We start from the raw sequence: 12372 nt of genomic DNA on the forward strand, positions 1-12372 counted from the left end.
ATTTCGTAGCGGATTCCGTTTGGTTCTTTCTTTGCTTTTCTCTTTTTTGCTTTCTTTGCCCCCTCCACGTGCGTGACACTCGGGAAGTTCTCTTCAGTTTCCACACAATCTAGTCAATGTCAGTTTGAGATGTATTCAAGCTGATGGATAATGCATTACAATGATCCAAGATAAAAGCTCCTTGAATGATCCTTACATTATTTTCAGATACCTCTAACGTGTTATGTACTACAAACTGTCAACAAACAAAAATCAAATTATGTTTGTTCATCATATTTAGGATGATAGTGGTGCGGATAAAAGTGAACGTGCTTTGCAATGTGGAATAAAGAAACGTCAAAGCAAGGCAACGAATTAGATCTAGCCCCTAAATAAATCTATAGTTCCATTGTCAAATCACCAAGGATATAAAAAGTTTCAATAGAAAGTTTCCTCTGACTGAGCACCTTTCTTCAGTAGGAAGCCCGGCCATGCCCTCCTTTCTTTCTCGGATGCATTTCCCTACTTTACGATGCCACGCCCGAGTCCTGATTTAGAAAACAGGCCGAGTTTGCGTACTGACGTATGTCAATCATGTGTGCAGTAATTCAGGCTGCCTTATCCAAACACCACCAGTATTTGCTGTTTGCATACATTAGCGTCCCTTCCGCCCGGCAGGGTCAAATTACATTCATGGTCTTTCATGACGAAATCACTCCGCGTTAATTGACAAGTTGCAGTTCGTGCTGGCTACGTCCAGTGAAATGAGTTTTTACGTCAATTTGTAGCAGAAATCTGTACACTAGAGGATTGTGTGTTGTCTATTCGAACTTTGGAGACTCACAGAGAACTATGTATCGAGGAAATACTTCAGTTTAGCCGAGTTGAATGGTTTCAAGACCTACTTTGCGCGGAGGAGCGGGTAGTGTGGGTGGTGACGCGCCATTTCCTGAGCGGCCCCAGCTGAAGCCGTGCCAACATGAAGGCTGAAAGTCGGTGAAATCGGTCAAAACTTGAGGCGAAATTAAACGTTTTCCGGGCTGTAGCGCGAGGATGGGCGCGGCGCCGGCCCCCGACGACCACCTTCTGGATTTACGGTGCTAGGACGATGGATGGGCAGCGCCAATTCACGGAGTAAGTGGGGGTACTGGTGTAGCAAAGTTGGGGGGCCATGTTGCATTTCAAGTGTTGCAGAGCGATAGCTCGGGCGACCGACGGTGGAGGTGCAGCTAGTTAGGTACAGAAGAGGGCCCCCGATCTGTTTGGGAACGCTCAACCACGCGTTGTCACGTTCATATACCCCTTTCAGTGTTATTGTAGAGGTGATAAAAGTTGTATGAAGATCTGTCCCCGTCCCAATTACACGGGAAGGCCGTGAGTTAGGTGGCGGGTCGTGTGTGTGTATACATTTGTGGCGTGAGGGCTCCCCTCCCCAAAACCGCGCTGCTCGCGGACTTGGTTCATTCATAAAATGTGCCGTCTGCCAGGCCGCGGTGCTATCTAATGGACAGGGAATGGTCGATCCGTGCGTTGTAATCTATTCTTGTTGTAGCCAGTGTATTTAGCAAAGTTTTCTGGGGTTTGGAGGAAAACACACGTACAAATCCTCCCACCGAGGGGGCCTCTCTATCAATAGTCAGCAATCGAACCATGTGACAGTGCTTTTCATTCATAAAAAGCCTCTTTGTAACACGCCATAATCCAGGGAGGAGAAGTTTTCATTCACGCACAGACGTGGTCTTTCCGGCGTGCCATTTTGTGGGGAGAAGGTTTGCCGTCGGCAGAAGGGCCTGGTCGTGTAGTTTTCAGGGTTTCTGTGTGCGGGTGGATTTCATAAACACTGCTCCGGCGGGGTGTGCGCCACCGGAAGCCATCTTATCAACATGTCTCGGTGGGGTTGCAGGAAGGGCTTGCGGGGAGGTGGGGCACGCACTATCGAGTGCTCTCCCAAATCCAGGGCGGCTTTTCCCGGGCCAATCACTGCGAGCTGCCCGACGAGATAGGTGTATTTTAGTGGGCTTCAAGTAGGAACGAGGATAAGGGGGATGTTCTCAGGAATGTTGTCGAGAATACAACAAAATGCAGGGTCCTTTTCAACAGGGATTGTGGTTTGGTCATGTACAGATGGGCAAATAAATTATATACCAGTAGTCGGATCACAATTTCAGTATTTGGTGTAAAACAGTATGCGGTTCCGGGCATTTTTAGGATTAGGAAAGATGAGAGTCAAGTATGTTATTATTCTAATTCATGCATGGAAGTTCAATAACTTTAGGGAGGCTGGAGAGCAGGCATTGGACTGTGGCATATCTTGGAAATATGCCAATGCCCAATTATGAAGTTTCTCATAGGACAACACAGGCAACTGCACAGCTTGTGTACAGACACAACAGAGCATACAAACCCACACAAAAACAGAATAAATATTAAACTGTCAGCAGTGAAAGGACAGGAAACTGCTGTGACCCCTCACCTGGTGGACACCTGGATTGGCATGCTAGAACAACTCCACTTCCGAATCTAATTACCCCCAACAGTTGTGCCTTACAGGGGGGAGACATGGCATTGGCAGATCAGTTTCCAGCTATATAACCCTGGTGGCTGTGAGGTAAGGTCAGCTGCAGCAGCCCTTTTGTCAGGAAGTTTTCACATGTGGGTCTTTTCAGTGGCTGAGTGACCTTCAGGGAAGAGGGAGGAATGGCAAACCTTTGACCTTGAGGGATTACATGCTTCCTCCCAGGTCCTCAGCTAGAGTTGGTATTGGCAGGGAAGGATGGTTAGAACTTTCTATGTAGCTTATGGCTGGCTGGGATGGCAGCCAGGAGGACAAACTAACAGGCTGTGCAGAGAAAAGGACCTCTGCTTAGATCAGTTTTATTTAGCAGCTTTGCTAAGGTGTGATACTTGTGTAGCAATGTGCTAATACTTATGTTGCAAGTAGCCAAGCTAGCTTCTTCTTCTTCTTCTTCTAGCTATAGAGATAACTCAGAGTGGTCGTGTGGACAAGACTTGTTTGTGACCAGGATAGCTCTAATATAGAGATGTGAAGATGTTGAAGTTGAACAAATGATAAGCCCTTTCAGAGGGCCAATTAAACAGACACTGATTATATCATGAAATGTTGGACCCCTGTCAGCTTTCGTTTGACTTTGCGAAAAAGCATGTAAATCCCACGTAGGAGGCAAGAGAAGGAGAGGTGCCTCATTTTCTTATGCATTAACGTGTCAGGTGTGGGATGGGCATTGGGGATGTTCAGTTGTAGACTATTTTGAAGTATCAATGTGTATAAAAAAAACTTCATCAAAATATTATTATTATTTTGTACTGAATGTTTTTTTTTATGGTTGTAATCATGTTCAATATGCATGCTCCTCGGAACAGTAGCAACCCTCTGGACTCTGGAGGGGATGTTTATTGATATGCTGTTGTATATGACACTCACAATGAGTCATAGTATCATAGTTGTAGTACTGTAAATTAGTTCTTTCACATAGTTCCAGTTTGTTAGTTTGATTCCAGAGTACAGAAAAGTATGCATGGGTATGATGTCCAAAAAAGCACATATGTACCATTTGTGTTTGACATTTGCACATTTATAATTTCATTGCTTGGAATCACTCAACTAAATTTCATTATGAAATACTACAAACTGTTAATTACTTACTAGTACTAGTACCAGGGAAACATCACTGTCAAATGAAGGTATGGCTATTTGTCAAGCTCAGGTTGCTCCTTGACCTCCTCATAGTCATACTTGCAGTTTTGTTGTTGTATTTGGGCATGGGTTTTTGCTTTCATGATTCTAATGATATATAGTGTATTAGAACTTATAAGTAAAAAAAATGAAGTATTTTTTTTCTTGCTGATTACATAAACTGGAAACATATCTAGCATATGGAAATGTCAGCATCTCCAAGCCTAATCATTAGTGCAGGTTTCATTCACATGCGATACATTCACCTTTATTTCTGGTTCTGCTCTATAAATAATTGCATGGGAGGTTGTACACCTTTTAGATTCAAAGTAACATTTACAGTGTGATAATTAGTTTAACCTTAAGATTATCCTAGGAAGATTGGTCAGGTGGGGTTGGGCTGGAGGCATCCTTATAAATAACAATGGGTGCTATTCTTAAAGTGGGCACCTGCTCTCTTCTGACCAATTTCACAAAATGATAATCATCTACCAGTGAGACAGCCAAGTTGAACAGACTGAGGTCTTCTTTATGCAGTATTTTGTCACTCAATTTGAAGCTTGTTTCCGACAACAATTTTTTTAGATCAATGCAGATTGTGAATTTGTGAGGAACTTGTATGGATCAGATTCATTTACAGTCAAGAGTCTGAAATTAGAATTCACACATTTATGCAGCATTGAGTAAAACACCTCCAGGCGGATCCTTATAGAAAGTTATACGGTCTTTGAGCAGTCTCCAAGGGTTGTTCTAATCATAATAGTTATGTTGCATTTTTGTCTTCTAAAGTAACATTATCATTGGTGACATGACGGGTTGTAGAGAAAGCACCAGCAGTGAGAAGTGGATGCCAATCAGAAAACACAACGTTACAAGAAGGAAAACGGCAATATTAAAAACCTCTTTGTACTTAAGTTTGTAGTCTACAATGTAGGCTATGACATCTTCCTGTTCAGCGTTGTGTCCTTCTGAAGCATATTGCTACATTAAAATGTGCTCCCAACATAAGAAAGGGATGTCCTGCTCAGAGTCTGTCCAGCTATCTCTCACGACCATGTGTCTGTCGGGCGGAAGGATTTACCCAGGGCGAGCAACTGCTGTGTTTCCTCTTCCCTGCTGTTTGTTGTTACCACACAGCAGACTTCCGCACTACTGTTTGTTGCCAGCACTGCCAGTTTGGCTTCCTGCAATTGGAGCTGGGAGCAGACAACCTCTGGCAATAGTAACATGGAGGGGGAGAGGGTCAAGGGGGCAGTGGCTGCCCTACCATCACCAATTTTATCTTCCACTGCTATTGAAAAAGAAATAAAACCCTGAAAAAATGAAATTATGTTAATGGAAAATCTTCATACTCATAGCATAAGAACATGACATCAAAGTATATTGTATGGAGAGGATTGATTTATACACTGCTATCTCATTCACACAGTTATGGCCTCCGCTTTAAAACTTTCATGTGTCATGTGCATGTATTAGGTAAGCACCGATCTTTCATTTACTGTTAAGGCTTAAAATACTTCTGTATACCTTCAATGGTACTAGTTCCCAAGAGTAAATCTACAGTTTTTGAATCCTTGTTATCAACTTATAATCAAGGATGCTAATGTGAACAGACTTCTCAAAATTTGGGCCTGTATATGCAGATGGTCATTGTCTTTTGACAATGCAAGTCGCAAAGGTTGTTGTATTTATTTTCAGTGCATTTACCTGTTTGTGTGACAAGTCTCCCCTCTCCATTTTTTTCACCTGTCCTCACTAGTAGAAAGGATGCCACACAGACAAGTGTTAACAATCGACAGCCTTCCGTGTTCAACATTTATTGACATGTGGAAATTAGCATCAATTTTGCAGAAACAAACACTGACCCCACCACAATTATTCAATAATGGTACACCGGAAACATAAACTGGGTCAGATGTGAAGCAGTGCAACCTCTATCATCCTTCGGTTGGTGAAACTTAATTATTTGTTTAATGGGCACCCATAAGGTTTTTTTATTGACTTGATTGAGGTTTATCTGAGACATTTACTATTTGGAATATTATGTCAAACATCTTGCAGAATTTTTGTGATCTTTCCATGAGATCTAAAAATTTGTAACATTAAATATGACTTAAACTTGTAAAGTAAAAGGGGTATTACAGCGTGTGTCATGGACAACCAGCATGACCATTCCAATTAGGTTTCACAGATATTTGTCGCCTTCTTTTTTTTTTCTTCTCTCTGCTAGAGCTACCTGCTCAGTGATCAAAACAATAGTTTAGATTGGCCAAGCCTTACTGCAAGCAGAGCAGTATCTACATGTGCCTTACTGCCAGTAAACATGTCAATCATGCCACTGCAGGTAGTATTACTTACAATATTATAAATGACAGGCAGCACAGCCGTAAGAGCCCTTAAGGTTGAACGTCTTTGAACTACTTGTCATTCACTTTAAGTATACAATGGGAGTTGCTTAAGATTTCAATAAATTCAGTTGAGTGTGAGTTTGGTGAGCAAATATTAGCATTGGTATTTGTACTGGGGAGAGAAACCTCAACCTGTTTAAGAGTAGTCATTATTGTTGACTTTTGTAGGGATTAAAATAGGTTATGTATGGCATTTTATCAATGAATGTATCCATGCATTTAAGAGTAAAGGGAAGCTGAGTATCTTTCTTCATTTTCTGTTACATGATAGGGTGTTTTTCATGCAGCTTGGGGGATGGGGTTTTGTGCGCGTGAAAAAGTTGCGCGTGAAAAGTTGCGCGTGAAAAATCTGCGCGTGACAATATGCAAATTAGCTGATTCCCAAGGGATTCAAAAAGTTTTTGCAGTTTTATACTTAAAAGCTCAAACAAGATGGCACAAAATGGAATTTAGTATCATATTGTTGCATTATAGAGTACAAAATCTAGATCTGAGTGATTTTCAAGTGATTTTTGAATGTTAAGTTTTCACGCGCAAAAAAGTTTGAAATTTGCGCGTGAAACAATCTTCTTAAAAAAAGATGAAATGAAGCTTCTAGAATGGGGAAAATTCTCAAATTGTTACATTTTACAATATTAAACCTCATTATGAGTAATTTTTCCATGTATTTCTGTCAGATTCATGTGATTTTGAAATGTTCAAAATATGCAAATTAACCTATTCCCAAGGGATCTAAAAATCAGGGTTTTTTCAAAGCCAAAATTCACGTAACAGATGAGAAATTATATCATAAGTTCAAATTTTTCTGCCTTAGAATTCCTTGCTGCACATTTCTGACATATTTCAGGAACTTTATTTTTTCACGCGCAAATTTTTCACGCGCACGCGCAAATTCTCCACGCGCAGAAAACCCGTTCCCCAGCTTGGTACCTGAATCAATTGTTTGCTGTAGTTTACATTTGTGTTTATATGTTACTTTTTTTTAGAAATGACTGAAATGCAGTTTTTTTCCATCTGTTGAAGCTAGACAGGAAGGCATGAATATTTCAGCAGTTATTTATGTCTGCTGAAAGGATTTTCCATCATAATCACATCAAGTAAACGACTTCCTGTTTGCGTCTACATGGCCCATGGAATCATGGGATTTATGGTCCTCAATAAATGACACATAAAAGGATGACTTTACAATGCAGGGGAATTAACATGGAGTATATGCTGTTGGCATATTCAAAGTATTTCAATTATCTTGAATAGTACATTTGTACTTTTCAGATGGTAGTTAAAACTTTATCTTGCAACATTTGTACTCAAAGGCATTTTGCTATTACTAGTATTAGCATCAACAGTATAGAGATGTTTCTTTACCTCTGAAAGTCCAAAAAGAGTAACCTCTTTAGTTGTTGCTACAAAATTCAACACCTATGTCATCTGCAGAAATTTGAAACCCTCTGCATTCTACACCATAACATACAGTACATAGTATTTTGAAACAGGGAGGAATGTTGGGAAGAATTCGAAATTTTACAAACTACAGTACTAGATGCTGTCATGACATGGTTTGTATTAGCAGTTAAGATTAGGCTACGTGCATAGAAAATATCACAGATTTATGTTGATGGTAGCTTGCCATTTTCCAAGCTGTGAAAATGGGCCAGAGTAACATGATAGTCAAAGTACATGTTGTCCTAATTATTCATTGTCAGGACCTGTCTAGCAGGATTCCCACTCCTGTAAGCTAACCTTTACCAACATAGTGGCCTAATTTTTCTTTAGTTGAAAAGTTGATGTTCTTTCAATACTCAGCACTGTATGTTGGAGTGAAGCATTGAGTTGTATGTTGGCATGTAGGGGAGTAGGGGAATTCCTAAGGGGGGTTGTGATCCAAACCACAGACATGTGGGCCCTGTGCCCTAAAACAAATAAAGGGTGCTGTGTTATATGTGACAGGGCTGAGGACCAGTAGTCAGCTACTGGGGAAAATGGACCTCCAGTCCAGATCAAGACAGGTGTTAACATGATTTATGTGTTCAAGATTTGGTTATGTGGGGTATAAATGTAAATTGATGAACTGCTTTATGAAATGAATTCAACGGCTAGCGTTCCATGCCTTTGTAAATATTTTTCATTCTTTTTTTTTTGTACTTGTATCAAAGTATGTTTCCCTATCAGATTGTTATTTACCCTTCACACAGGTTCAGTATTCCCATGATACCTGTTTCTCATGGGGTACTAGAAGTAACATTTAGAATATATGTCTCATGAAATGATTTAGATTTACCATTCGCAATTTTTGCTAATGTGTTGCCATTTGTTGGCAGGTACATTTATGACTCGAAAAAGAACACAACCAACATTAGGGTATTTTGGGGAAATTTTGCTAAATGATGCTTTTATAAATAAACCTTATAATACATGAAGGTTTTAGTTGAGACTGAGGAAAGTTGTAGAATACTCTCCATATGGTGGCCATCAGTTGGGTCTGTGTGTTCCCTCTGGAAATAAGAGCAGCCTTTTCTAGATGAAAGTGTTGTTCCAACCTGTAGACTATTTCCTTTGCTTCTAGAAAGTCCCTTTTCAATACAATAGCTGAAACATTATCAAAGCAGTTATTGGAAGCTGAAGCCAGTGTTTGAAGAATTAACCAATTGTGATGTCTTCTGTCTGAAGTCAGTGAAGAGTTGAATTTGATGTGAACAAATCTGACCATAAGAGGAGAAAACTGTGGCAATTGTACTGCACAAGGCTTGCAATTCACAGACTTGTAAAAATTGCTAATTAGAGCTTGCTGAGCATAGTGATTTGATATCTGACCTAAATGGAAAAAGGTTGTATGATGATTTACACTTCTGATGCATCTGTCTAAAGTAAAATTAAAAAGCTCTTATTATTATTATTATTGTACGATATGATTGATATAAATTAATCTCTGTATATACTGATATGTACTGGAATAATCTGCAAGAATTATACACACATAACCTTGAAGCAGAAATGCAAACCTTTCTTATCTTAGAAGCACATATGGATGGTGCAATGTTAGAGAACAGGAAGATCTATTATACTGGCCATAGGTGGTCCTAGCTAGGACAGGGCCAGCCCACATGTGTTTCTGATTAGAGTTCAATAAAGGGACAGACCCCAAGTCTGTCCACATCAGTTCTGACCAGGCAACCAGAGAGTGAACGTCTCATCTTATTCTACTCTAACACTGGTGGCAGCTTCTGGGTTGCCGCTTTCGAGCGGCCGGACCCCGTCCTAACGCCATCCGCGGCCCGCTACCATGCCACCCAACTCGCCCGGGGACCGAGACCACCAGCCGCCCGAGCGAACGCCGCCCGTGCTATGATGCCCGACCCGCCAAGTGCTGTGCCACGTGCACGTCGCCGACCGACCTCGCCCCAACGCGCCACCACGCCGTCCGTTTAGCCAGCCTGCCTGCTACCGCCGTAAACAGAACCAGCTCGTCCAATGTGTCTCCATGCCGTTCTCTTTCCCAGCCTGCCGCCAGACCTCACCTTCCAATGTGCCTAGCCGCCTCCGCTCGTCGTCCCTGAAGGACATAGCCCGACAAGACACCGCCCTGAAGCCGTCCGCAGGCAGCCACGTGTCCGTGCCGTCCTGCAGACCACGCCGCCGTCTGCCCGACCTGGCCCGCCGCGCCTGTCCGACCCGGCCCGCCGTGCCTGCTTGACCCGGCCCCGAAGCTTCACATCAAGGATCCGTCTCTGCCCGTCTCGACCACAACTGCCCCGTGACACAACATTAACCTTGAACTTCCGAGGTCTGCTAAGAATGACCGCCGACGTGAGCTGTGACTCGAACGATCGAACTGTTTAACTTAAAGTACTTCTACTTGCCCCTGGAATACCACTGAACTGCGTGCAAAGACCAACGAACTCTTGTTGTGGTTTAATTCTAGCAAGGTACCGTCGCACAAATGTATTGTATATGTTCTAAGTTAGCTAGTAGTGTTCTCTATGCTTTGACCGTAAGCCTACGGGTAATGTCTTGCGCCTTTTGAACTTATGTTGTGCTGTATTCTGTGTGTTGACTGTGTGATGCTTGCCTATGGAGAGCTGACGCCTGCGGGACGTCTCTCCTAGGAAGATCCATCTGTTGTATGATGCTTGCCTTAGTAGATGGTTAAGCCTACGGGATGACTAATCTAAGAAGCTCATGTCTGTCTCCCCGGCCATGTGCGCACTGTAGCTGTGTGACTGCCCTGAGTACTGCTAGGGAGTATTTTTGTTTCTTGGCCGCTGTGCCAGTATGAAGCCTAATGTTTTTGCTTGTTGTTTCTATGTTGATGCGATTGAAGTACAGGCGCCTGTAACAGCCAAGGCCCATTATGAGTCCATTATCACAGCAGCAGTCCGTCTGTAAGGCATCATTGCCAGGAAGAAGCTAATTACTTGTCACACCCGTACCCGTTTATGATCTATGTGCTACCTCATTTGTTTACATTTGACCCCTATATTTTAAACTTGTAATAATTGTATTGTAACGTAACGTTTTACGCAGGTGTCGAGGGCGACACCTGTTGTAAGGGGGGAAGAGTCTTAGAAGCACACATGGATGGTGCAATGTTAGAGAACAGGAAGATCTATTATACTGGCCATAGGTGGTCCTAGCTAGGACAGGGCCAGCCCACATGTGTTTCTGATTAGAGTTCAATAAAGGGACAGACCCCAAGTCTGTCCACATCAGTTCTGACCAGGCAACCAGAGAGTGAACGTCTCATCTTATTCTACTCTAACACTTATATAACTGCAATTTGCTGCAACAAGGGAGACGGGAACAACATTATGGAACAGTTGGAAATAGCATGTCCTTCTCCTGGCTTGGTTTAATCAATTTAAATTTGAAGAAACGAATTCCAAAGCAGTCTTATGTTCTGCCACAATGACTTTCCCACATGGGTTAACCTGGGCACACAGGGTCATTTCTGCATGCACCACATGTCTCAGGAACTCTCCAGTGAGTCCTACAGCAGGTTAAATTAGTTTATGCATTCTGTAATTTGTAGAAGGTATGTGAGCCGGTTGATATGCGATGGTTGGATTCCATGGACAAGTTCACCCTGTCGTGCAGTAGAAGTTTGCCTTTGGTTCCTCTTTGTCTCCATCTTGAATGGTTGGAATGGTTGCCATAAGCCCTTGATCTTGCCTTTCCTGTTTGTACATGCACAGTAGCATGTTGACAATGGTGGTACTTTTGTCGTGGGAAGTTTGTGAAATATGATCATCATGTACCGTTATGTGGGTATTACATGTTAGTTGTATCCTTTACTCTCGATCTTCATGTCTACCTTGTCCCGCCAACGACCTGGAGGTCAAGGGACTAGGTAGGTAGGTAGGTAGGTATCCTTTACATTAAGGGTTGACCAGGTAGCCTCTGTATCAGTTTTCACTTTTCAGACAATGTTTTGCTTTTGTTGTTTCAGGATTAGTTTTCCTCACCCTCCTAACTTTTTTGAGAAGACATTCAAGAGACATGTAGTCAAATTGGCACAGCCTTTGTACCTGATCTTAAAAAACAAACTACCTGAAAACCAACAATTGAAGGAAGGGTCTTTCCCAGTGACTGGAGCAGTGTGGCTGTGCATGCCCCTACCCTCTGCCCCGAGCTTATCAGCTACATACTTATGTTCCCTCGCTACGTCCGGTAGGCCTAATGGCTTGTTTACCAGAGAACACCACGGGATAACGTGCCCTGTATGTAGCTTTTTTCAAACACCAGTTCCTCATTGTGTTTTCTTGGGCCAGGTTTGCATTTTAGAACTGGTACTGTTTGAATGCAGCCTTGAGTTTTGCGCAAAGTTTGGCATCTTTGGGCGTGGTGGTTTGGTATAAATGATTGTTTAAACAGTCCGAGTCGGTAACAATTATCGATCGGGGCTGACATCAGATATGTACAAGTGAATACATCATCATTTGTTTGATCAGTGGGACTGGGGTCCTGACAGATTGTTTGGACGGGGACTGATTTTTGTGAGCAACGGTTGGGCTAAGTCAAACATGGAATGGAGAAGGCTGTCCGTTTCTTTGACTTCTGTTCCGGCTGGCCATGTAGCTCAGGTCAAAGTACCATATTTACTCAAGAAACAGCACCAGGCCGGGAGGAGAACTTTCTTGTCTCAACTTTATAAATGCAACATGGGGTAGTCTTGTAGTTAAGCCAGGATAACATGAAAGAAGAGTTAAGTCTGAAACTGTTCGTACAAAAGAACAGACTTACTCCTCAAAACACTGTTTTCACGCTTATATTACAGTTCAGCATTTTTTGTTGAAA

The 12372-nt window shown here is 42.3% G+C and overlaps 1 protein-coding gene across 2 annotated transcripts in view; it reads left to right on the forward strand.

Annotated features, from left to right (window-relative positions):
- Window positions 1-695: 695 nt before the first annotated feature.
- LOC118414796 (sprouty-related, EVH1 domain-containing protein 2-like) overlaps window positions 696-12372 on the forward strand; it is a 28382-nt gene continuing 16705 nt past the window's right edge. The window contains exon 1 of one of the 2 annotated variants that reach the window (XM_035819052.1): window positions 696-1113. In XM_035819052.1, the coding sequence (XP_035674945.1) occupies window positions 1088-1113 (26 nt within the window). In that variant the 5' untranslated portion in view covers window positions 696-1087. The remainder of the gene's footprint in view (window positions 1114-12372) is intronic. The other variant, XM_035819059.1, reaches the window with a different exon arrangement.

Source organism: Branchiostoma floridae, chromosome 1 (assembly GCF_000003815.2).
Source record: "Branchiostoma floridae strain S238N-H82 chromosome 1, Bfl_VNyyK, whole genome shotgun sequence".
Classification (NCBI taxonomy): Eukaryota; Metazoa; Chordata; class Leptocardii; order Amphioxiformes; family Branchiostomatidae; genus Branchiostoma; species Branchiostoma floridae.